At 40.3% G+C, this 26,630-nt stretch overlaps 1 protein-coding gene and 1 long non-coding RNA gene across 4 annotated transcripts; one reads left to right on the top strand and one right to left on the bottom strand.

Moving 5' to 3' along the window:
- The first annotated feature begins 2,031 nt into the window (after window positions 1–2,031).
- Window positions 2,032–18,758, top strand: UCHL5 (ubiquitin C-terminal hydrolase L5). 3 transcript variants are annotated; one of them, XM_066555428.1, is made up of 11 exons: window positions 2,036–2,205; window positions 3,536–3,599; window positions 5,644–5,749; window positions 12,964–13,089; window positions 13,174–13,235; window positions 13,314–13,444; window positions 14,786–14,849; window positions 15,918–16,020; window positions 16,446–16,559; window positions 16,730–16,828; window positions 18,157–18,758. In XM_066555428.1, exons 1-11 carry the CDS (start codon window positions 2,124–2,126, stop codon window positions 18,199–18,201), a joined length of 996 nt encoding a protein of 331 aa, XP_066411525.1. In that variant the 5' UTR covers window positions 2,036–2,123; the 3' UTR covers window positions 18,202–18,758. The 3 variants fall into 3 exon arrangements, with proteins under 3 accessions (XP_066411527.1, XP_066411525.1, XP_066411526.1); XM_066555429.1 differs by having other exon boundaries at window positions 12,964–12,996; XM_066555430.1 differs by lacking the exon at window positions 16,446–16,559 and having other exon boundaries at window positions 2,032–2,205.
- A 2,941-nt stretch (window positions 18,759–21,699) lies between these two features.
- On the bottom strand, window positions 21,700–26,519 carry LOC136559915 (uncharacterized). The gene is made up of 5 exons (XR_010784062.1): window positions 26,401–26,519; window positions 25,991–26,244; window positions 22,879–22,957; window positions 22,112–22,153; window positions 21,700–21,990 (listed from the first exon to the last, which is right to left on the bottom strand). It is a non-coding gene; the product is annotated as an uncharacterized lncRNA (long non-coding RNA).
- Between the last annotated feature and the right edge of the window lie 111 nt (window positions 26,520–26,630).

Genomic DNA, 26,630 nt, shown 5'->3' on the forward strand with positions numbered 1-26,630 from the left:
CCAATCTCACTACTAAACAGTTACAGCAAAAGATTTACACTTCACCAGCAGTTACTGGAAAAGCACTTACTCATACACCACTTGAGTTGGCCTGCTCAAGTCATTTTGGCCATTTCTAACCTTGTATTACATCCCAGCCTCACAAGTTCCCAAAGCTTTTCCCTGCCTTGGACCCATTCCTCTCCTGTGCCCAGACCTCAAGCTTATTTTTCCATTTAACACCTATACAACAGAGACAACTTTCACCCTAACAGGTGGATAAACACAGATGCTCACTTAACACATGCTTTACTATAAGCCTAGGCTTCACCTGCTGAGCTGCAGCAGGGAACTTGAATTTAAAACACCTGCGGGGGATTTATCAACAATATCCTGGCTCCATAAGCACTTTGAATTTCTGAACTACAGGAATGCAAACAGCAATTCTTAAAAGTCCCAGACTAGGAGTTTCATAACAAAAATTGCCCAACTAAACTCTGTGGCTGTTCACCATTATTAATGAAAGAGAAAACCCACTATATTTCAGCTGCCATATAAATTTGTAAGTAAAGTATGACTTTGACTACTCTGAAACAGTCTATACACCAGTTATGTGTGGAGTAGTAAGTCAATATTTTGATGTTGCTGTACCATAGCATGATTCAGTTAAGTCGACATTTGTTAATGTTGATGACTTTTCCAAATTGTCCTAGCTTTCCTAAGAAATAAAATGTCCGACAAGTTTCACGGATGGATGAAAAAAAACACCTAAAGTAAAAAGCTTTAACAGAACCACAAATTCTAATTTAAGTTCTTATGTTTAACTGCTACATTAAAAACTAATCGAAACTTTGTAGCAAAATCTCATGGAATTAAACTCTGAAAAAGTCGAGTCTTTTATGACAAAAAAAAAAGCATTAACATTTTAAAGACAACTTCTCAAATTGCCTTTGAATACTTCAAAACCACATATACTTCAGTCTACGAGGAACTGAATTCTGCTTCTCTGTCCTTTAAATTCTGTATAAGCATTAACCCGAAGACTATAAGGAACGTCTTCTAGTTAATTGAGCAGAAAGACTACAACCATCACATTGAGTTACATTGTTGTAACAAATCAGGCTTGTGCTACAGCTCTGACCACATAGTTGTCATACTTCAGAAAATAAGCACCTCTATGTCAGCTGGGATGCCAGGGGAACACTTTCCAAACCATGGATGGAGTGGTGGACGACGGCAGCACAGAAGATATCCCATTATACGAACCACATAGCAGCCCACGCATTTCTACAGCAGAATTTGCAAGAGCCTGTCTGCTTTATAAAATGTACTGACTGGGGGGCCAAGGCAGCTTAGCTGACGTAGGGCAGAATTAGGAGATCGAAGCACCTAAAGCGGATACCCGGCGAGCTGCGCTGGCAGCTGTCAGTCTCCATAAAGACGATAAACACGCGTGACGGGGAGGACGCGTAACGCCAGAGACCCGCCCGGGAACACCCCGCGGGCCCCTCACGCCCCGGGACTCTCCGGAGCTGCCCCCCGGGCCTCGCCGCATTCCCCCGCACCCGCGGGGCTGGCCCAGGGACCCCGCTCCCCCTGCAGCCCGGGAAGCGCCACTTGCCTGCGAGGCCGCGGCCCGGGCGGGGCCGGGCGATGCCGCAGCGCCGGGGGCCGCGGGGCGATGGGCCGGGGAGGCACCGGGGACACCGAGCGGCGGCCGGGCCGCTGCGGGCGCGCGGGGGGCGGGCAGGGCCGTCCCGCTCCGGCCGCCAGGGATCCGCGTCTCCCGCTCCGGCCCCGCCCGCCGCGCCCCGACAGCATCGCCGGGACCCGGATGGGGCCGCGCCCCCCGCGCGGTGCCCGGATGGAGCCATGCTCGGGGCCGGCCCCGCTCCCCGCCGCGCCGCCCGAGGGCCCCGCAGCCGCCGTCCGCCCCCGAGCCGCCCCGCAGCGCGTCCCCGAGGCGCGGCGCGGCCCTGCCGCGGCCGGGGCGGTGCCGGCCGCGCCCGCAGCTGCCCCGGATCCAGTCCCGCTGGCCGCTTCCTGCGGCCGCCCCGCCTCTCCATGGCGGTGCCCGGCGCGGGTCCTGCCGGGAAGGGAGCGGCGCGGCTCGGCCTCGCAGCCTGAGCGGCGGCAGTGCCGCCATGTCCGGGGGCAGCAGCGCCGGCGAGTGGTGCCTCATGGAGAGCGACCCGGGCGTCTTCACCGAGCTCATCAAGGGCTTCGGTGAGGGTCGAGCGGGGCCGGGCAGGGGTGGGGGCTCCGCGGGGCTGCTCCGCACCGCTGGGCGCGAGCCCGCTGTCCCTGCCGGGCGGGGAGGGCATGCGGGGCTCGGTTGCTGCGGGGCCGGGAAGGGGCTGGGATGCGCTGCCGGCGGCGAGTGCGGCTTCCGTGATGTCCCCGGCCCGGCCGCCTGCGGGCACCGCCGAGTCCGGCCCCGGCGCGGCCTGTGCGGCCCGGCCCGGCCCTCGGCCCGGCACCTGCTGCTCTGCTGCGGGACGCTCGGCAGGGACGTGCCGCGGAGAGTCACAGCGTCCTTTAGCTTGGAAAGAGCTTCTCAGATCCTCGGGGCCAAGCTATGACCCAGCACCACCTTGTCAGCGAGACCGGGGCACTGAGTGCCATGTCCAGTCTTTCCTTAAACATCTCCAGGGCAGTGACTCCATCACTTCCCCGGGCAGCCCGTTGTAACGTCTCATCAGCCCTTTGAAAAAATTCCTCCGAATGTCTGATCTGAACTTCCCTGGGAAGGTGTTCGGGTTACAGAGCCCCAGGAGTGAGGACATTCAGAGAAAGGGCTGTGCCTAGGCTGAGCTGTGGGGCTTGGCAGTGGCTGGGTAGCCTGCAAGCGGCTGCCTGGCCTTCCAGAATGCTAAATTTTGTGTTGAATTGCGTTTAAAGTCTTTGGGGAATATATGGTTATTACAGCAGCCAGGTTATTCTCAGCCAAAGAAGGAAAATTATTGTACTCCATGTTTCATTGATTCATAGTTTGTCATGTCTTTTTCTCAGAAACAAAGTCCAGACGTGCTTCTTTTATATTTTTATTTAGCTAATAAATGAAATTTCCACATACTAAATATTTAAACCTTTTGGCTGTGTATTAGGCAAATGTCTTGCTTGAGTGTATAGCATTTTTGGTCTACTACCATAGGTCTTTGTCTGGAGACAGGTGTTTAAAGTTCTGCTTTGGGTTTGCTGATAATGCCTTTATAAACAGTGTTGTTTTCAGTTAAGCAAAGGACATTAAGTGATCAGAAATATTTAAGCTCCTTTGCTTCTTTAAATGCAACTCTCTTATAAAGACAGTATCACCATACACAGGTTCAGAAATTCCTGAAATAGTTTCTCTGCCTGTCTTGTTCAGGTTTTTTTAATCAAGGTCTATTATAAAGCCCACAGATAGACTTTTCCATAGCCTGGATATACTAGTTGTAAAAATTGCATAATGTTTTTGTGTTTTCTTTCATAAGTTTTTACTTATGTCTGTCTTTACTGGCTGCATCCCTTTTTAAATGAGCTAGTTGAAGAAGCCTCTGTTTTTTCCTTATTTCAGGCTGTAGAGGAGCACAAGTTGAAGAAATATGGAGCTTGGAGCCAGAGAACTTTGAAAAATTGAAGTAAGGCACATGGTTTTTATTCACATTTGTCTGAAGTCTCTGAAAGAATGTGTACTAAACTCAGGTGTACTTTTGGTGGATCTTTTGTTTGGGGCATTTTGTGTTTGTGTTTTTTCCTTTAGTTTCTACAGAAGTTTGTTAGGATTTTGATTTAATGGAATACCTGGCAGTTAAATTGCTTTTCATTAATGCTTTGTACTTAATCTAGCTTAATCAGGTTTTGAAAGAAATGCTGATAGTAGCTAGAATGTGGAAGTAGATTTCTAATGATTTTTCCATTAGCTTGCCTTTCAGCTCTTAACAAATTCTTGGGTGAATTTCTGTTCCTTGCTCCTCACATCCCAGGATGTTACCTCTGTTGTCTTAAATTATTTTCCAGTGCTTACATACCTTTGTAACTCATTTTTCCTGCAGAACCACTTCCATATGGATGTGAGGCAAATAAGCTTTTTATAACTTGTGTCATGTGGAACAATTCTGCCCTCATTAAGCAACATTAATTCTTTTAATGTTTTGTCCATGTGTAAACATGCTGTTATCCATGTTTACATACAGGATTTTAAGAGGAAAATATCATTTAACCTGGATCATACTCTTGTATCTTGTGCAAATATCCCATACTTGTAGGATTAATCTTTCAAAAGATGCAGGAATTGGTACAGAGGATGTACTTGTAGAATTTTTGACTGAAGATGTTTGACCAGCAACACCTGAATGGCAGAACTGTTACCTATGAATTGGTTTATTTGCTGCCTGCACTATCAGAGCATTTACCTGTTTGTTCATTAAGTGACAGCTTTGCATATCCTGGGAGATATTTGTCTTTCCAGTCCTGAGGGATGGCCAGCTTCCTTCCTCCCTTCCCATTACACCTGCAATATTTTACACAATGTATAAACACTGGGAGTGAAAGAATATAGAAGCATCTTTGTTTTCTAAACAGCAGCTCTGCAGGCACACAGTGTGTGGTGGTTGGGAGTGGGGCTGGCCCAGCCTCATCCCCAGTGGGTGCAGCTGTGAGCAGCAGGTGAGCAGCACTGACAGCAATGAGCCATGGAGTGCCCAGGGGCACTGAGCAACCACCAAAGGGAGCAGAGGGCACACAGGGGCAGGGCATCAACAGGAGGGGATAAAAGGCTGGGCCACAGAACAAGAAGGACAGAGTTTGCAGCCTTCTGAAGTGACATGGTGTTACTGTGTATGGGTTGAAGCTTTCTGAAGTTGTGTGGTAATACTCCCAATTTAATTGTAGCTGTCTCAACTGTGACAAGTGCTGTGACAAAGGTCCACTGAGAGAATTTGAAAAAATGCATCTCAGATTCCTGGTCAGAGCTTAGGAAAAGTTTCTTGTGCACTATAAGTGTATGTTTGTCTTTTGTAGCAAAACCATTTGTGGCCTCTTTTTGGTGATGACCTTAGATTTAAGTCGATGAATAAGTTTTTGTCTTACTGTAACTGAAGATTTTGTGAGACCTATTTCCTTTACTGATAAATTTCTGTGTTCTGGGAATACTGAATACAGTGCAACATGTAGTAAAAGACAAGCAGTCTGAAAGGCAAGACACGTTTTTTCTAGAAGAGAAAACTGGGTTTCTTTTACTTGTTGGTGAGCTAACTCAAAGCATAAAGTTTTGGGAGAGCTCCTCTTTGGGCATTTCATCTGTGTCTAGAAGGATTACCAAAACGTTTGTTCCTGCTCTTGTGTATGACTGATATTTGCTTTGATAGCTGTTTATCACTCACCAATTCAAATGAGAGTTCTGCAACTGTAAAACTTGCAGTAACCAGGAAAACTGGTCCTGAATTTTGAAAATTAGTGGCTAAAGGCTAATTCAGATTAGGATTGTTTAGCACTTACAGAAAGAAGCCTGAATTGTCTCCTGCCTAATTAAAAGAGCATATCTGAAAATTTCAGTGTAAGTTCCTGGTATTTAGAAAGAATTAACAGAATTACCATACCAGCATACAGTAAACTACAGTACAGATAATTTTAATATTTTTCATTAGTCCTGGTGACCTTTTTACTATAAATTTTGTTTTTCAGGCCAGTACATGGGCTGATTTTTCTCTTCAAGTGGCAGCCCGGAGAGGAGCCAGCGGGTTCTGTTGTCCAGGATTCCAGACTGGATACAATATTTTTTGCTAAGCAGGTATGAGAAATTAAGTAATTGTTTCAGATATGTGATGAAACATAACTTTTAATACCAAAAAGAACCCTATTTTTTATTCATGTGTACACAGAAATTAATATTTTGCAGAATCAGCAGATTCTGAGAGTAGGAGCTGTGTATTGACAAAGCAAATCAATTTGATCTGTCAAGTCAGACAAGAATTGCAGCTATGGAAGAGTAAAGCTCTTATTTATTTGTCAGCTCTCACCCATAAAGTAACTCAGTCTTCTGTGCAGAAGGGACTTGGTAAATGTTCTCAGCAGGATGAGCAAATTACATCTTTTGAAACCACTTTCAACAACTTGTTGGAAGAAATTTATTTTGGTTCTGTTTTTATTTCTTACTTTTCTCAAGTGCTCTGAAGCTGAGGCAGTATATGCTTTCCTTCAAGGGTTTGCAGACCATTTTGGCATGCAAGTTTTAAGTATTCAAATCAGAAAGGTGAATTTAAATTAGAAATCACTGCAAAATTGGTTTAGCTGATGTAGTCCATTGTGTTTTATTAAATACAGAGTAGTACTGAAATTTTGTCTTAGAATTAACAGACTGCTGTGTGCATTTTTTGCAAGAAAGAAAAGCAAGAGAAAGTGATCAGAATGAAAGCAGGAGTATTTTAATATGGGTATTTATTGCAAAACATTGACATCAAAGGGCAAATTATTATGATTTCTGTGAAGACTCTTACATGGTCTAGTTGTTGGGGGGTTTGGTGGGCTTTTTTTTTGTAGTTTTTTTTTTTTTTGTTTTATTTCCCACCACAAATGCAAATTTTGAATGTAAATTTCAGGATATGAAAAAATCTCTTCACACTTCCAGGTAAAAGTATAGAAATATGGAAAACAATCCAAATAGCCATCCTGGCCACTCTGTACCTGCACTTCTGTTTCATTCCTTTTATGATCATGCTGTTGTGGATCAGCTTTTTTAATGCTGCTTCTCTTCATTCTTCCCCTGCTGTAGCTTTTGAGTCCTTCCAAGCACTGCCCAAGATCTTTATGATGCAGTGATCAGTAGCAGTTTACTAATTGTAGCTTGGTAGCTCTCACAGACACTGGTTTAGGTTGTGATTTCTACCTAACCAAACATACTGTTAGTAGCCTTGGGCTGTAACCAAAGAACAGCCATGAGGCAAAGAACTCAGAGAAAATCCTTGATGTAACTTTCAAAAGGTAGTTCCATGGTAGGAGGAGATTGTTGTGATTGGAATCTATAGAGGGATTTTTTGGAGGATGTTGGGGGTTTTTTTATTTTAAAGTGAAGGTGAATTTTCCCTCACTCAAGGGGTTTCATCTTGTTTCCTGTGAGTAGCTGAGGTTGTCCTAGAATTGCTGTTCTTATGAATGCTGAAAAGTTTCAAAGCATTTGTCTGCTTGCTCCACTTCTTTTGCCTTTTCCACTTCCTTCCTTTTTATGAAGCTTGACACTGTGTTTCAAGGCAATAGCTAAGAGGAGCTTTCTTGAGCTTTAAGATGAGATTGCAGAATGTACATCACAAAATTTGGATAATGGTAGATTTGATAGCAAGCCCCACAAAATTAAAGGCTAACAGTGAAAAGTCTTCTTTATTTTATGGTCTTCTTTGAAGCACTCATATTTTAATGTGTTCTTAAGCTGAAACCTCATTTTTAATTGTCCCTTTCCTTTACCTGCTGCCTTTAAAGAGAGTGTGCTGGAGTGACTCTTAATTTTAGCATGGAAAGCAATTTCTAGAAATGTTGACTCTTATAATAGTACTGCCTGGTTTTGCCACTTGATGGCGTGGAAGAGATGTTTCAAAAGTCATTTGCAAAAAGTTTAGATTAGAATATTTTTCATTTTTTATTGTTATCTGTCAGTCAAGTGCAGTGGCTTTGCAAAATTAAGACATTCCTTGAAGACATCTATATGCTTGTGTTTCATATCAGTTCAGTTTTGCCTGTACTGAGCTATTGTGACTGAACAACTAGAAATAGGTACAGAGAAATTATTACTAAAAGTCAACAGAAAGAAACTGCTTTGGATATTTTGGAGGAATCTCTTTAATACCAGTTTAGCTCTGGTGACTTTCACACTGAAGAAAGTTAGCCTGGGTTAGAGATCCAACTTGACAAGCAATGTTTTGAGGATTTAGTGTTTTCTTGAGTGTGTCTGATCTTATGATTTGCTGCTGCTGCTGAGAGCAGGCTGCAGTGAAACTCTGTGAGGCAGTGAAGCTCATCCCCCAGCAGTTCTCTGTGCATGGTATCTGGGCTGGTCTCTGCTGTACTGTGAGATGTGTCTGTTCAGCAGGTCTGGACAGGACAAAACTGCTAAGTGAGAGAACAGGGGGTTCTTTGTGGTAGTGCTGAAGTTACTGCACTTCTCAAAACCACAGTCTGGATCTGTCTGAGTCACCCAGGAGCACAAAGCAAGATGAGCATTGGTATTGAATATTTGTGTTGTGAAAGAGCAAGTCCTCCCAGCCATCTTGCAGCTGGGTTCATGTGTATTTTTTATTTCCTCTGTATGTTTTAAGCCAAATTTTATGCTTGCTTTGAGGGTCTTCCCAGAAGACCTTTTTCTTCATTACAAAAGGGATGATGTAAAATTATACTATGTTCATTTGTAGGCTGGAATCCCAGAACAAATAGATTGGTTAGGGCAATTTTTATGACATTTAAGGTTATTGATCTGTTGATCTGTATCTTCAAAACTGTCATGACACTGGAGCCTGAAAAATCTCAACAAGTCTTTGCCTCTCTTTCTTTTCTCACATGTTTTCTTCTTTTAAATGTCCCCATCTAAAGACATTGGGTACAATGGGTTTTACTCCAGGCATGTTTTCAAGTGTTTTCCTGAATCCTGTGTGAGCAAGACAAGGTTACTGTTAATATATAACAAGAGTTGAGTAGAGAAGATAAATTTTGTTTCTGTTCAACTTTATTATTTGTTCAATTTTTAAAATTGTTTCATTATGGGGAACTTTATTTAGAGGTTAAAGGCTACAGCTCTCAAACTGTCTAGTAAAACATCTTGAAAATTGCACTAGGAGACATGGTTTTGGTAAGAAGCTTGTGCGTGCTCCCATTTTCCTCATTTCCATTTCCATAGTGATGTTGTAGTTGAATTCCAAATGGCAACTAGATCTTGTTCCAAGTTATATCACGACTCTGTTGGGGGGTTGAATTTTGAAGTCTGTCTTGTATGCATGCATATTAAAGGGGTGTTTTTTAATAGTCACTTTGATGTGCACTCATGTTGAATTTGGCCTCCCTGTTGTGCCTAGGTATGGTTTGGTCCTCTAGTTGAGGCCAGAGAACTCTGGATGATCTTACATACCCTTTGAGCTAGGATACATAGGCACCGTGAGGTGAGTTAAGGATACAGTTTCAGCCTTAACTCAGAATTTCCTGATTTCTGTGTTGCTTCAGTTGGGCCCTTGCTGTTGTTTTCACACACAGTGGATACATGATTACAGCTGCTCAATGTATTCAGCTCCCTGCCACACTCTTTGGAGGAGCTGCATTCTCTGCTGAGCACTGCAGAAGTGTCTCTGGACAAAAAAGAATGCCATTGTTGCAGATCTGAAACTACTTCTTTTGAGTTTAATAAATTCTTCAGCTTTTAGTATGGAACTATTGGTATCCTGCCTTTCCTAGTGCCATGTGTTTATTTTGCATTGTCATGACAGAACATTGAATTCATTATTGGGAATACCTTCAGAAGGAGTGTCTTATAAATGATACTGTTAATAACAAACCATTGGTCTCTAGTTATGTTTATGGCACTAATGGAAGTATATGTATTTTTTTACATTTCCAGTACTTAATTGATTTCAAACTCAAATGACCTTTTCAGATTTGGTAACATTAAGATAGACCAGATACCTGTGTTAAAGCTAAGTTTGGGATAACAAATAACTTACAAGAAGTACAACTTCAAGACATGAAACAAATCAGAAAGAGATTTTCAGTAAGTGAATATAGCTGTAGAAAGATTATATCTGTACTCTAACAAAATTTAAATTGAAAAAATAATATTGGGTTTCTAAACAAGAATAATTTGTGGACCTGCGTGCTAATGCTGAATTTTTCATGTTGAGCTCTGTAAAACCAACTGTTCTATAATGTTGGAATGTTCTGTAAGTGAATTTTCTGGTTATACTACCAATTGCAACACAGGCTTGTCCACAGCTTTTTTGAAAAGCAAAATACAAAATCCATCAGGTAGAAGATGTGAGTCAAGAATTTCAAGTGCTTCTGCCTGAAGTTGATCCAAAAGATCCCTAGAGAAAGGTGCATACTTAGGAAGTGGTGCATCTTACTTAGAGAGTAGCCTAATCAAGTGGTTCCTCAGTTTAAGCTGAGCTTCACTTGGGGATAGGTCAATCCTCTCTTGATACATTTCTGTATATATATGTTACAGTTTTCTTTCAAGTATTGTAAAATACACCTTGAACTTTTGCCTACACAGTCTTTTAACTCTGAGTGTCTGCTTTAAGTTGGAGTCTTGCTTATTGATCAATCTAATCTAACCTCACCGAGACTTCCTGGACAGAAATAGCCAAGCAAATGTTGGTATTTCTGGACAAATACATAAAATCCTCTAAATCCCCAAGTCCAAATAAAAATCTTTTGGGAACAACTTGCATTTATTATCATGTTAGCTAAATGCAAATAATGTTTTCTGCTACTGCTGCGGCACCCTAAGTAAGAGACACTCTGGGAATGAGAGATGGGTATCCTGAAGGGTTCTCCAGGTTGTGTGTGGAGCAGTGCTGGACTGGCTGTGTGCATGGATGGCACTGTGTCTGTGTGACAAATCCCACACTTGCCTGCATTTGGTCCTGCAGTCACATCCTCACTGTGCACTCCTCACCTTGTCTGTGAGCCACCAAGCTAGAGATTCCCTTGTTCCATCTTGGTGTTCTCCTGTGTCATCTACACCCTGGAACACACTGGATTTTTATGCACATCACCTGCGTTTCCTTCTGTTCCTTTGCTACAGGACTGTTGTTGCTGCCTTTTCCTTAACTCCTGCCTCTCACTTGACTGAAGTGCTAGAATGTATTTCTGTAATGTATTTTCATTTCACCAGCTGCAGGCTGTTGCCCTCAGATCCACATCTTTTGCAGTGTTTTCTAGCAGTCAGACTTTGTTTAGTTTGATCCCTATGTACTTCATCAGACTCATTTCATAATGTAGTTGGAATACAAAATATGCTTGAAGGCCAATATTAGATGAGCCCATTAATTCTTTGCAAAGTCTAATTCTCCCTCTGATTTTATTTTCTGTTTCAAGCTTTTGTATCCTGCTAAACAAAATCTTGGTAAATTTCCTTTCCTTGTTTTGAAGCCATTATTGAGTTGTCTGTAAAGAGCAACTGGTTGTTCCATCTTGATTTTTCAGCAAAATTGGCTGCCATTCAGTCTTGTCTCTCCTATAATGCCCCGTATTAATTGTCATTTACAAATATAGTTTGCTGTAGTGAGCCTGCCTCCATTGTAGCAGCACTGTTCTGACAGTGCATCAGCACAGGTGTCTGTGCCTTCTCCTGCTTCTCTGTCAGCTTAATTACACTGCATCAGCTTCACCCACTCTGATGCACTTGAGACTACCCTGCTTTCATCCTACCGCTTACCACTGTCTCTGCTGACATTCCTTAGCTGTATCTCAGAGTCTTTAGTTCTTTTTCCTAAGTTACAGGGTAATTCAAAGTATGCCATTCTGCTGCTCTGGGGGTTTGAGTTTTTCTGCTGCTGGTTCATTATTTCTCTGCCCTTGATGGATTTTCCTTGTATGTCCTTTATTTTGCACCTGTGTATTCTAGCCCTTAGCTGATGTACCTACACTTGGTTTAATTTCAATTTTGGCTGCTGTAATCTGTTCTGAATGTGTAGTTGACTCCCTTGATTACTGTTTAAGTGAACTAGATAGCATTTTTCTTAAATTAAGAAGTGTTTTATTATTTATCATCTGCATATATACATAATCTGAACTGAGAACACTCTGAAATATAGAAAATAAATTTATGATATGGCTTTTAGTATTAACATACTAGGTTTTCCTTTGTTAGGACTAGCCTTGATTGTGAAACAGGTTGCTTGGGTTTTTTCTTTGGTTTTTTTGGGGTTTTTTTTTTTTTTGGGTTTTTTTTGGGTTTTTTTTGGGGGGCTTTTTTTTTTTTTTTTTTTTTTTTTTTTTTTTTTTTTGGGTTTTTTTCTCCTTTCTTGTTGGAAGTGGTTTCATATTCACGGCCCTGAACTAATTTTCATATTCTTATACAAAAGTCACATCCTCTCTGAAAGTTTGAAGTAGCATTTTCAATTGCGAAATAGTCTCAAAGACTAATGATACATTACTCATTCCTAACCTATAGCTTTCTGAGAAAAAACTGCTAATATAAAGTCTTGTATTATGGCCTCATACCATTTGATAACAGTGCATTTAGTTAAATCTCAGATTATATTAAATAATCTTTGCAGCTTCTTTCTTTAAATTCAGTGTTTTACTTTGGTTATTGGTAAACAAAATTAAAGACATGGCTTTAATACAAAGGGGGTTGTTTATATTTTCTCAAAGTGGAATATGAAATGTTCAACTAGTAACTTTAACTTGAAAAGGATAGCTGTATTGGGCAAGTATGTTATTCAGCTAACCATCATTTAAACAATATCTACATCCTGGAATGCTTTTACCTAGAATACTTGAAATTTTTTGTCCAATAAAACCTTTTAATAACAATTTTAAGTTCCATAATGTATTTTATTGGTTCAAATTAAATTTTCTGACCTCTTACTCCTAGTAGGAGATCTTATTATTTGTAGGATTTTTCTTGGGACAGTTGACTTTTTTTTTTAAGGCCATAGATAACACAATTTGGGCAACTTGCTTTGAATATTACTGTGTGTTTTTCCACAGGGATCCAAGGATTTTTGCCTTTCTTCTATGCCTTTCATTAATCATTTTAGAGAGATGGTGAGGCAGTGGAATGACAGTTTCTGAGGACAGCTGTGAAAGATGAGTTTTATCAGTGAATTGTATATGACAGCATGCAGAGCTGATTTTACCATAGCAGGGGCTTTTCTGTAGCTATCCAGGCAGCAAATCCAGTCTGTGTTAGGGTGCAGCTCTAATGTGAATCAGCATAGAAAGTGTGTGTGTAACAAAAGCAAACACAGTTTGGAGTGAACTTTTATCACCAATGCTGACCAAATTCTCCATGCTTTTTTCTAGGTCATAAATAATGCCTGTGCAACTCAAGCCATAGTAAGTGTGCTGTTAAACTGTGCTCATCAAGACATTCATCTAGGAGAGACCTTATCAGAATTTAAAGAATTTTCCCAAAGCTTTGATGCTGCAGTGAGTGACCGGTGTTTTCTGCATTTTGAGTGTCACAGTGTTACAGCTGTGGTGGTTTACAGATGTTTTGTTACTTCCTTTCAGATGAAAGGTTTGGCACTGAGCAACTCAGAAGTGATTCGGCAAGTTCACAACAGTTTTGCCAGGTAACATATGTTTTAAATCTGGCCAAAATTTGAGCAAATCCTTTTTAATCTCAGAAAATTTTTAAATTTTCTTTGCAGACAACAGATGTTTGAGTTTGATGCAAAGTCTTCAGCAAAGGAAGAAGATGCCTTTCACTTTGTAAGCTATGTTCCTGTTAATGGGAGGCTATATGAGCTAGATGGCTTAAGGGAAGGACCGATTGATTTAGGTAACTTTTTACATTTTTGCTGGACATTCTTTATTTTAACAATGGCTTTTTGCAATAAATTGGTCATATGTTATAGACTCAATGCATATTATTTATTAAAATAAAGAATATCTTGAAATTTTTCTGAATGTGCTGTAGACTTGTACTTCCTTGCAGTCATTTGTTTTAGTTTTGTTGGTCTGAAAATATAATTTCCTCCCTGCTTCCTCCATGTCTCTGATGCTTTCTCTCTTTTCATGTAGTAATCAAATGGTCAGGTCCTGCAATCCCTTCCAAAACCTTGATAGTTTTGTTGCAAGACAGAAGTTTACATAAAGGGAGAATATATACAGCTGACTCCAGACACTTTTTTTCCTTTATGTGGCTTGTGTTTACACACTGCCCTCTTTCTTCTCAGATATCAAGTGTTTCCCTAATGGTTTAAAAGAAAATAGCTTTGTTCTCTGTAAGACAGGCTTCTGTTTTGTAATCTTTCTTGAGATATATGTGCCCTGTTGAGTCTTGAAAAGCTCTGCACTGCTTGTGCAGAGTGTCTGTACTTTAGAGTCTGATACATTGCCAACAACATGTTCCACACTCCATTCCCAGAGTGTTTTCCCAGATTTGTTGACAATTTTATTTATGTTTAGGCTGAGTTACAGCTTGCTGCTTAATCTTGTCTTTAGTCTGTCCAGAGGTACTGCACAGTCTTCAGACCTAACAGTAACATCATTTGTGTGGTCACAAGATTGAGTCTCTAAATTTACTTTAAGGTCTTGAAATTGCAAAAGAGGCATTTTCAACTTAGGAAATTACCTCTGGGTATCTTGTCATATAACTTGAAATCAAATTCTCTATCGTATATCCTTTTATGATTTTTCTTTCTGCCTGACTTTTTAACGTTATATTGCATCCACATAGACAAAATCAAGAGTTTAATATTAAATAACTGTACCTGTCCATAGTGTTTTCCTTTGCTGTCTACTTCAATGTTGTCATACCAACTAATTCTCCTTGTGTCATAAAAATACTACGTAACATACTTTCCCCCCCCCCATTATTACTTGTTATCAGCAAAACAGATGTTAGCTGCTTATGCCCTTAAAATTTAGTTTTCTTCCATTGCTTTGGTCACTGCATTATCTAAATATTGCTATTAATAAAACATCTTCCACCTCCTGAAAAACCAACTAAGTAATTTCAGACTGCAGTAGCTAAGGAAAAACTTGTTACACACTCTGAAGTTGCTGCATAAGCCTGAATGATATGAGTCAACTTTGAAATAAATTTTGCCATGATACTGAATTTTTTCCTTTGTTAAATTTTGCAAAGATGATGAATTTTTTTCTGTGTTTCCCCCAGGTGCATGCCATCAGGATGACTGGATAAGTGCAGTGCGGCCCGTCATAGAGAAGCGCATACAAAAGTAAATGGTCGTGATGCCTTTAAATATAGCACCTTCCCTATGCCTGAAAATTCCTTTGTCTTAACTTCCTTCAGTTAAAGGATTGCTGCTGAATTTCTAAGCAATGACACTTAGGCATCATTTCTTTATGCATATCAATGTGTGACTTGAGAACCTGTTGCCCAACATGAGGCAAATGCGATGATAGATAAATCTCAAGTACACTGGGCTGCTGCATTATTAATCCAAGTAGGTGTCTGTGTAGTGAAGAGAGATCCTACGAGTGCTCTGGAAAAGAAGATTGTTATCTGTTGCACAGCTGTGGATCTTTGTGAGTGAAAGCTAAGAGTGACATGACCATGAATAACATTTGCCTATGCACTTTAAATTATTAGATAGTCATTCTGTCCATACACCTGGTATTTAGAGTACTGAAGTTTTTCTTCGGAATGGCTTGTCTTAGAAATTTAAGCTAGAAAAACAAACTGTGGAACTTTGCTACTTCTTAACTCTGTTTCCAAACTGCAGTCCCAAATTTATTAGAAGAAAAGTTGTTTTTATGCCATTTTTAGAAAACAATTCTAAGTTTTTGCTTGAAGACTTTTTTTTTTTTGATAAGCAAAACAGGACTATGAAGTTGTTTTTGGAGAACTTAACCTCCAAAAGGCCTGCTAGTCTAATTGTTGAATGTATTTCTCACACTGTGTGGAGAAGTCTCCAATATTTTCTAACATGTAATAGTAATGAAAAAGTGAAAACTATTGTGTGAAGAATCTTCTGTAAGTTCTGTTGTCTTGTTTTCTTTTCTTTTTTGGACAGTTTCTGTATTGATTTTGTGACCACAGACAGGAATAGTAAATTTTGGGGACAGAAGGTAATTAGGAGTTACACATTGGATAGAGTTCATTTGTGGTCTGATTTTATTTTGTAACAAGATTGGATCAGTAGCACAACTTAATTTAATAGACCTATTTAAAATTTTGTTTCCATGAAATGAAATCAAGAAAGGGGGCTTTTGAGTTGTCATGTTGGTACCTAATTTTGAAAGCGGGTTGTCTTTGTTGTTTTGTTTTTCTGTTCCTCATTTAGATACAGTGAAGGTGAGATAAGGTTTAACCTGATGGCTATTGTGTCTGACAGGAAGATGATATATGAGCAGAGGATTGCAGAGCTACAGCAGCAACTGGCAGAGGTAGGCCATGCAGTTTAAATTGCTTAAGTATTTCCCTGACAGTTCTGTGTGTTGGCTTTACTATTCACTTCCCTTCCTTGCTCCCAATGGAGCAGCAGCCAAAAAAGCAGGGAGTGATTGCTAGAGATGTGTCCAGCAGAGTGTGGATGCACTCAGTGCTGCAGCTCTGAGCTGAGCACTCAGCACAGTGTTGACCATGACATTTGGACTTTCTGCCTTAACTCATTTGCTGTGCTGCTGGAACTGTTTTTTTTTCCCAGTCCCTGCTTGTAACTAACTGCAGAAATTCCTGGTATGTACCTATAATGGTAAACAAAACTGCATCTTTCTGTGATATAAATACCCTTGAGACAAAACTTGCTTTTAAAAAAGTAAAATTTAAAAATGGAGTAACATCATCCATTTAAATTTTTGTTTTGTGGAAGGAGGAGCCTATGGATACAGATCAAAGTAGTAATATGTTAAGTTCTATACAATCAGAAGTTGCAAAATACCAGATGTTAATTGAAGAAGAGAACCAAAAATTAAAAAGATATAAGGTATGTAGTCTTTGCTTTTCTGATGAAATTATTGGAACAGTTGTAAGATCAAGTCAGCTTTTATATGTATATATGTGGGAGCTTTGCAATTAATGTGAAGGAAATGGATGGGGACTAGAAGATAGTTCAGCTATATAATAATTCTGTTAATGCTTTTAATTTATTTTTAGATTGAAAATATTAGAAGAAAACATAACTACCTGCCTTTCATCATGGAATTGTTAAAGACTCTAGCAGAGCACCAGCAGTTAATACCCTTAGTAGAAAAAGTGAGTATTTCCTAGCTGATAGTATATTACTATAATTCTTCATACCTTCTCTTTTAAATAAAAGAGCCCATGTCATTTATTCTTCCAAGTTCTTTGGCCAGGGACAGCTCCCTGCACTCCTGTGGCAGCCATGGCACAATGCTGGGAATTCAGTCCCTCCCTTTTCCCTTCTCCTATGCTCACTTACTGCCTTGGGCTTCCCCTTTCTAAGGTATCTGGCTGTTAACATTGACTTACTGCTAAGGTTTGTATTAAAACTTGAATAAATAAGTGTTTCTGCCATTTTGGCAAGGTTATTAAACTGGTCAAGTACTTGAATTATACTCAGCTCTGTGCTGGTGTGCACTTATGCTTGAGTGCCAGAGGCAGGATCCCTGATTTTATACTCACTGAGAAAGGATCTCTGAATTAGTATAGTGAAAAAAGAGCTGTGTGTCATTTAATGAGTACATTCTTTAGCTGAATTTATTTAGGAAGGTACATTTGCTGGTAGTTTTTAAGAGAGTAACTTGTGAAGTTTTAATCCAGTTTGATGTTAACAGAAGTCATTGATGATGCCCATCAAGCTGCTTTCACAAGTAAATTACCAGTGAATTGGTGGTAACAGATCTTAATTCTAAATCACTGAATTAGATTCAGCTGTTCTGTTCACTTCAATAAGTGGCAACAAGCCACTGATTCAGAATTAACTAATATTTTGACAGAAAGCTGTTGGCCAGTATTGCTTCTGAGTTGTCCCCTCTTCTTGCCCAATCTGTTTCTTAAGTAAATTCATAAGGAAGAAAGTTCCAGTTCCTTACCAGTTTGAACTATTTATGATTGATATAAGTTAGGAAAATCTGTCTGCAAATATTTTGACAGGAGCTTTTGTGGAGGTTTTTTCCACTTATTTGAAAGATCTAAACCACTAAGATCTTGGTGCATTTCAGAGTTCAATTGTGATCATCTGTATGTCTGAGTGTGGTGTTGTCTTGTGACATAAAATGTTTCCATTAGGAAGAGTTTTTTCTATGTTAAATGAAATTGGTATGGAGGTATGAAAAATGAAGGTTTAAATTATGTTTTTAAAATAGTGCTTTTCCCCTACATAAGTTACCTAATCCATTTCTTTTGCATAATTTATTTAAACCTATATTTGTTCTTAAAAGGCTTGATACACTAACCTAGTAAAATAGTAGTAGAATGCTTCTGAAGGGTCCAAATTTACATTTAAATTTTTCTTTTTTCAGCATATTTTTAATATTCAGAAATGTAATGTGTAGTCATTCAACGCTCCAGAATGATCTTCATCTTGTTAAAGCTTGACATCATCTCCCCTTGTTTTCTAGGCAAAAGAAAAACAGAATGCCAAGAAAGCTCAGGAGGCCAAATGAAGATGACTTTGCAAAACACATACAATTACTTGCTTCTGATACTATTTTCATGACAACAAATAAAGCTTTTCATAAACTTCAATTTTTGTCCAGTGCACGTTTGCCAGTTGTAATGGTTTGTCTTGTACTGTTTGCATGGGTCTGACTCTCCTTCCCCTGCATCTTGTGCATGTAGTACTGCTGAGCAATGTTTAGGTTCTCCTGGTCACATTCAGTATTTAACAGTCTGTCTGAAAGCTTGGGAAGTGGACCCAGAAATGTGCAAGGAAAATGTCCCCATTTTGTCCCACTTTAACGTGATAATGATACAAATGCCAGAGGTTTAAGTATAAGCATGAGCTTTCTTTGCTCATCCCTACTAACAGTTACAATCCTTCCAGTTGTTCGGTGACATAGCCTGTGTCTGTTTTTATGAAGTATGTGTCTAATTTTTTTACAAAATGGAAAAGTATTAATTTAGCTGTAGAAACATTTGCAAAGACCAATGTATAATCTCAAAAGAACTGCATTGCTTTAGTAGAAAAGATAATAAATATTCCCATTTTTATTTTGGCAAACTTTTTTCTGTGGTATTTTATTATGGGACAAGATGATTAGGCTATGGAGGTCATCAGCCTTGTGACTTGAGGATATGCATTCTAAATTCAAGGTAGAAAGAAGGCACACTATTGTTTTGGGGAGTTAATATTCTTGGATATAAGGTGTTCCTCTTCTGGAGTATGTTCAATCTAAGTCTTTAAAGCACTGCTTTTTTTTTGACTCGGAGAAGCAATATAAGGAAAAAGGTGTATGGAAGATTATTGTTGATGACAGTGTTGCTGTGTCCCACGAACCAAAGGAAATACCTGGGGAATGGAGTTCACTGGGTGTCCTGCAGGCAGCATGTGAGCTGTGAACTGATTGTTTTGGTATGGATAGTAACAGGCCATTGCAACAATACTCACTGCTTGAATTATTCACTGTCACTGTACGTGTGTTTGTTTAGAAACTTCCAGTTTCTTCCTAAAAGACTCAGATAAGAAAAAGACAGGAAAAAGATACAAAACATTCTGTTACCTCTGGTGCTTTGTATATATTGCATATATATTTATAAAAACAGGATAAAATTTTGGCTGAAGATGTAAAACAGAGTGTGCTCTTCACTGCTGGAAGGATCTCCTCAAGTCATTGCTGTGGCTGGAAAGGTAAGCTCAGTTTTAGAAAAACCTGAGATCCATATCTGTGTTTTGCACAAAATTGATCAGGTTAATGAGAACATAAACCCTTGAGAGAATTTCTTACTTTAGTAATTCACTGCAGCATTATTGTCCAAGGAGACAGAGAGGCTCTTACAGAGGAAGACATTTCTGCTTTTAAAATTACATTTGAAACTCCATTTCAACCTGTTGAAAATATTTGTCTTTTTAAGTGGTAGCCTGGTGATTCCTGCTGCACCTTGTCATCCTTGAAGAATTTTGCAATTTGATATTAGGCGTCAACTTAAATTTGTACTGAAGTCATTTCATTCTCTTCTTACTGCTGCACTTGGGCACAAAAGGAAAAGGAATTTTGCTGAAGAAGATGATTATTTTTGCAATTATCAACAAATTTTAGTAGCAATTGTTTCAGAAATTAGCAAACTTACATTACAAGCAATCTTACATTACAAGCAATCTTTCTGGATTTGTCAACAGACAAGAAAAGAATGGATGTCAAGATCAAATTTTAACAAAATTTGTTACTCTACTGTGTAAGTGAAAAATGCTTAGTTTTTTAAAAAGGCTGTTTAATGCAGATGTAGAACATTTCAAAACTAGTGTTTTCTGTTGTATTATGAATCTTTTCTGATCAAACTTGTGGCAAATTTTTTACTTTTTTTGCAAAATTTATAGAGCCATTTTTTCATAATGTGTGTTTTGGCTTAAAGGCAGTTATTTGTATATTAGGATAGGGTCACGTGAATGCAGAGCTGGACAGGAAGCTGATCCTGGCTAGGCAGGGATACAGTTCATTTTCTCCTTGGTAGCTGGTGCAGTGCTGTGTTTTGGATGGAGAGAAAAATGCTGGTAACACACTGATGTTTTCAGTGCTTGCTAAGCCTCCCACAGGGTCACAGTCTCCTCTCAGGCATCCCCTTCCTCTGGCATGGGGCTCCTCCATGGCCTGTGGGTGGAATGCTGCATCCCTGTGGCCCTCCATGGCCTGTGGGTGGAATGCTGCATCCCTGTGGCCCTCCATGGCCTGTGGGTGGAATGCTGCATCCCTGTGGCCCTCCATGGCCTGTGGGTGGAATGCTGCATCCCTGTGGACCTCCATGGGCAGCAGGTGGGTGGAATGCTGCATCCCTGTGGACCTCCATGGGCAGCAGGTGGGTGGAATGCTGCATCCCTGTGGACCTCCATGGGCAGCAGGTGGGTGGAATGCTGCATCCCTGTGGACCTCCATGGGCAGCAGGTGGGTGGAATGCTGCATCCCTGTGGACCTCCATGGCCTCCAGGGGCACAGCAGCCTCACCATGGTCTTCTCCACAGGCTGCAGAGGAATCTCAGTTCCGACTCCTGGAATGCTTCCTGCCTCTCCTCCTTCACTGCCCCTTGATATCTGTTGCTCCTCTCACATACTCTCACCTTGCCTTTCTCTGGCCACAATTACAACTGCACAACTTGCTTTTCTTTATCCTTAAATCTGCTATCACAGAGGCATCACCACCATTTTGAACTGGCCCAGCCTTGGCCAGCATCATCTCCATCTTTGGAGCTACCAGGGATTGGTTTTGCCAGACATGGAGGAAGCTTCCAGCAGGTTCTCCCAGAAGCCTCCCCTATAGCCCCCCATGCTACCAAAAACCAGGCCATGCAAACCCAGTACAGCTGGTTTCAGCCTATCTCCCAAACCTTGTGAGTTTGAGCAGCTACACCTGAGAGATCAGTGAATGACTCTGCCCTCAACTGCTTTTCAGTGTTTGACTCATCAACGTAGGGTAGAAACAGTTTTTATCTTGTCTATTAATTATGCAAATAAGTGCATACATGCCTATGTGCTTCCTGTGGAAGGAATTCCAAGGAGAAGGTGGGGTTTGTGCATGAAAATACAGGACACTCCTTTTCTTGCTTTTTTTCTTTTCCCAGAGCACTATGTTAATGGAAACAATGATGAGAAAAACAGCTGCCTGGGAGAGTCTGTAATAAACTGCCACATAAACAACCTTCTGATATCAAATTGCTGAAGTCAAAGTACATTCAAGTTGCAATGACTAAGGACTTCAGAAGGAAGGTAAGTTATTTTATGGCTCATATTTTTCATGCAGGTAACACATGTCTGCCTAGCAAAGCCACAGAAACACTGGGGAGAAACAGACTGGAGCTACTGTGGCCTTATGTACAAGAACAAGAAGTTTCCCTAACAGCAGAGAAAGTGTGCTTCTCAAAATAGCTGGCATTTGTTAACAGGCTAGGACTTGTGCGTTCCATGTGCCTCAATGAGCATATAAAAAGAATCGATTCATCTCTGAGAAATTGATGACACTTGCTAAAAATAAATGAGTTTTATTCCAAAATGTATACACAATGTAAGCTCTATCTGTGCTCACAGGATGTTCTGATCTTTTCACTGTTTTTTCTTTAGCAATTATATCAGTAGCTTATGTAGGAAAACAACATCAAAAATAGCTCACTCACCAAACCACAAATACTATCTCTTTCTGTCTGGTAATAAGAGCCAGTTCCAGAATCACTAACTTTCACTCAACTTATGCATTTCCTTCAGTGATTTCCCTTTTTCTTCTTTTGTAAATGCTGCTTCTCTCACCTGCTAGACTCAAAGAAGAGTAGGGAACATCATTATGACATGTCAGATTATAAAAGCCTTCAAGAAAGCTTGAGAAAAATCTTTTATAAACAATAAAAAGATGGCAACTTCTTTTAAGCCTTACCTGTCTCTCATTTCCTCCCAGTTTTATAGTACATGAGTAAACCTGCCAGAAAAGAACAAAAATTACATTGTTAATTTAGGTGGTTTTCAGCTTTATACACACACACACTGGAATTCTTATAAAATATAATTGCCTTAATTGTTTATCATCCCAACATATATGTTACCTTCCTAAGCTCATTAAGAGGCTGATGTAAAATGTGGTGCAGCAATGCTATGAAGGAAAAGAACAAATTTCAACCTAAGTACTGCTGGAGCAAAGAAAGGAAATAAGGAGTCATACTTCTGCTTTTCTGTTGAGACAGAATAGAAAAGGAAATACTACAAGGAAGTCAAGTGCAAGATAAAGAGGTGGCAGCACATGGTACTTGGCAGAGGCTCCTGCCCCTGCCTAGGGGACTCAGAAGCCAAGGAGATGCTTACTGCAGCAGAGGGCACTGGAGTGACAAGGATGTGGTGTGGTACTGGCTCTGCCTTGCTCTGCCTAGTGCAACTAGACTTGCTCTGCTGCAAATTCCTCTACTTTCTGTTCCTTCAAAATTTTTATCCCAAAAAGAGAGGAGATGTGCTGAATGACACTGGAAGGTCTGGGATTGGAGCAAAGCAGCCAATGGCAAGTAAGCAAAAAAGGCAATAAGGAGGAGAATCTGGTACTCCTGAATCAGTATTCTGCATCCCACAACACCAGTGGGACAAGGAGGATGATGAGATGGGACGCTTAAGGAAGTGAAATCTCTACTGAGAAATCATCAAAACCAAGTTTCTTACCTTCCTTATAATTTCTTCTTTTTCCACAGCAGCTGCAGTCAGGGGGTATATTTACATAGACCTTTGTATTCCAAGTAGGCTGAAAACACAAACATTGATAATTGTATTGATATTCTACAAATTTATTATGAACAGCATCAAAGAACTGTCAAGAAATTTTTAAACAAATCTGATGTTTGGTGGGTTATACAGTATTATTTATTTGTGCAAATTGTGAGTTTATGAATGCTTGGGAGAGAAGCTTTCAAGGAGGAGCACTCATTTTACACATATGGACTTCACATTTCTTTAGATCCTTTGGGCTTCTTTTATACATGGGAAATGGAAGCCTTGTGTGTTATGTTGGAGACACTGAGCATGGCCACAGTGTAAGGCTGTATTTTGCTAACATTGTTTTATTATTTAAAATAAGCATATAAAACTAAGCATATAAAACTCCAAGAGTTGCATCTGTATCCCATGGGCTTGGATGACACTCAGCATGCTCTTTAATGAACATTGGATTTTTTTTCAATGATTGTTGGATGGCTACAGTCTTCTGCTTTTGTCAGTGGAATTTTATAAAAGTGCAGGAATTTAGGTTTGTTAATGTGATGGTCAATTTTTTTTAACATGATGGTCAAGCATATACAAGTGCTAAGGATTTTCTTTTTTATTATCTGTGGTTAGAATTTTCACTGTGTGAAATAACAAGAACATGCTTGCAGTCACCTGGAAAAGTATTTCATTCTTGCCTTCCATTCTGATATCACAGGTTTCAAAATGAGAATTTTTCCTTTATCAGCTTTACAAGTCACATTGCTAACTAAAATAGCAAACTGAAACACTGCCAAGACATTTAAAAAATACACATTTCTTTTTTTAAAGACAGCTATCCTGGTACCACAGATCTGGAGCAGTTTTATATGGAAGGAGTAACATAAAAATTGAATGGTGAGATGACACCATTTGACAGTTACATTGGTATTTTAGGTATTTCCCTCAGTCATAGAGGCTAAAATGAGGAGTCATTTTTAATGTATAATTTGAGGAACATTACTAGTGTGGCCACAAATGTCAGATTTTAGAACCATGCCCACACGTTATCCCCTTTTGGATGGGAAAAAGGAGCGAAAGGATTGGAAGTTGAGACTATATGTGGTAGAATAAAAACTAATTCCTGTGGGCTTTTAAGAACATAAAAGAAAGAACAATATAAAAAAGTGGAGATGAATTATAGCTGATTTAATGATAAGCTGAAATGATATTTGAAAACAGTAATCCTAAGGAGAAATAACACTTTGTGTTTCAAATGCTAAAAGCAGTGTATCACACAGGAAGAAATGCTGTGTAACTGGGGGAGGCAGACACTAAAAATAACCTAAGTTATTTAGTGGCACCAGATCCCAGCAAGAGAACAAGCTCATCTACAAATTCCTGAACTTCAGAAAACATAACAAAGAATAAACATCAGAAAAGCCTGACTCTGATGGAAGTCTAAAGTGGGGTTTGAGAATTCAAGTGCTCATCTGTGCAGTGTTACATAATAAGAACAATAGGTGATTTCATTTCTTTACATTTCAACCATGTATTACTGTGGTAACCTATGCTGTGCCTCTGAAAATTGTTGTTAGCATGTTCCTACTGGCAATGCACTTAAATGTTGAGGGAAAACATAAACTACATGAAAAATGAAACCTTTCCACAATACAGGAACCAAAAGACAAAGTAGTAGAAGTCCCCAGACTGGAATATTAAAACCCAGACTGAACAGAACATCAGAACACTGTACAAATCACTTGCTAGAAACTAGGAAGTAACAGGATTCAGGGCCTGACCATTTCTAGCTTCTGTGACATTAAACCAAGGTTGCAAAGAACACCTACCACTTTTGCTATTCCTAATGTCATCTTCTGCTTCTAATCAGGACACTGACAACTCCAACAAGGTTCACTTTTCTACTGTAACATTTAAAGAGGAGTCTGCAAAAGATGGCAATTATTGATTTAGAAGTTTCTGTGGTACAGAATATCAGACTGGTTGGAAGCACCTTAAAGGTCATCTTGTTCCAAACCCTACCACAGGCAGGGACAACTGCCACTAGACCTGGTGGCTCTAAGCCCTGTCCAGTCTGGCCTTGGACATTTCCAATTTACACTTATTTTCTAGCTCATAGTAAAGCTCTTGCTAAGTCAAAGGTGCTCTTTGTAAATATCCTAATCTTCTGTGTTCATAAGATCTCAATGTCCCTGACTGTGGCTAGAAAACTCCATTTTCAGAATTTAACAGCTTTTCTTAATACTATTTTATTTAAACACTGATCCTTGATAAGTATTAAGGTTGTTTTGGCGGAAAAGCTAAATAATAGAAATTATTTCTTTAGTAAAACAGATAGCAATAACACTTTTAGTAACTAGCACCACATTTCTTGTAAAGTTAATGAAAATCTGTCTGTGGTCAGTACAAGTCAGAAACAGAAGCTGAAGAATAACCTTGCCCTGTGTAGTTTTTCCCTGTGTGTAGGAATTTCTGTCCTCTGTCTGCATGTCACAACCCAGCTTTCTTTTGCAGGCCTGCTCTCTCGAGTCCCTGGCTCTGGCCATGGCTACTTCTGACTTGACAATGTCCTATTTATATTTTATTTCCAGGTCATGCAATGCTGCACTTCAGAAGTTGGACTGACAATAATACACTGGGTGCTCCTCACAGTGTTATGAAAGGAAAAGAGAAAAGCAGTGATTTCCTGCACAGCATCCTGCACAATGGAATCCAGCAGGATTGATCCCGCAGAGCCTCTAGCTGGGCATAGACATGATAAAATAGATGGGCAATAAAATGGGAGCACTGAATACTATTTTTGGTCTTTAATGTAAACATAGCTTCCTTAGTAGTTTACACCATATTCATGTTCTCATAAACAGGCATCGAGTGGATGTTACCTTGAAATATCCTGATGCTAAGTAATTAGCTCTTGTAACAATTTAAAACTGTCAGACAGTCACTGCGTGTTTAGTAAATGCTGCAAGTCAAGCGACTGCAAGACATTCTATAACTGCGTTTTAAAATTTCTTCTGTATCCCAATTAGTTGTGACTGTGATACAGGAAAGCTTAGAGGGTCCCCAAACATCTTACCTGCGGTGTTGGTTAAAGCTAAGGATGATTTGTGTCCTGCGGCACACAAAGCTACGGGGGACCTTCTCCAGCACGGAGTCCATCTCTACGCCTTCACTTGGGACTGGCGAGCAAAACCCGAAAGTTTTGCTCTGCACGGCCACGTAAGAGGGAACTTAATTTGTGTTCTTTTTCCCTGAAGTAAGGAAAGTAACCGGCTTGAAGCAATAAGGTGTGATGCATGAGACAACCGCAGGGTCCGCCAACAGAGGTTCCTGAGGGAGAGAAAATGGCGGGCGGGGGCCCTCAGCAAGCTCCCAAAACACAGAGCGCTTCCCAGGAGCCACTCCGTGTGTGAAAAGCCTCGACCTCCACCTCCGAGCCCGCTAACTATGACAAGAGGAGGTGAGGAGGAGGGAAAAAGACCCCACCTGAAAGGAGGAAGGCATCTGACATTGGAGACCGTCCCTGAGAGAGCGCGAGGTGCCCTGCCCGAGACGGGCGGTAGTTCCCCCGCCCTGCCCTCACGGGCTCCAGGCCGTGACTCGGCTATTTCTCCCCATCCCATCCCGTCCCGTCCCGTCCCGTCCTGTCGCGTCCCGGTTGCGGGGGAAGGCGGGCGCAGGAAGGGGCGGGTGGTGCGGAGAGGGAGGGAGGGAAG

The sequence above is a fragment of the Molothrus aeneus genome, chromosome 9, assembly GCF_037042795.1.
Source record: "Molothrus aeneus isolate 106 chromosome 9, BPBGC_Maene_1.0, whole genome shotgun sequence".
NCBI classification, from domain to species: domain Eukaryota; kingdom Metazoa; phylum Chordata; class Aves; order Passeriformes; family Icteridae; genus Molothrus; species Molothrus aeneus.

Excerpts from the sequence above, each read along its gene's own strand:
- UCHL5 (XM_066555428.1), top strand. The coding sequence starts at position 2,124 with ATGTCCGGGGGCAGCAGCGCCGGCGAGTGGTGCCTCATGGAGAGCGAC. Across the intron at positions 13,236-13,313 it reads GTTCACAACAGTTTTGCCAG|ACAACAGATGTTTGAGTTTG; the intron begins GTAACATATGTT and ends TTTTCTTTGCAG. Across the intron at positions 16,829-18,156 it reads TAATACCCTTAGTAGAAAAA|GCAAAAGAAAAACAGAATGC; the intron begins GTGAGTATTTCC and ends CTTGTTTTCTAG.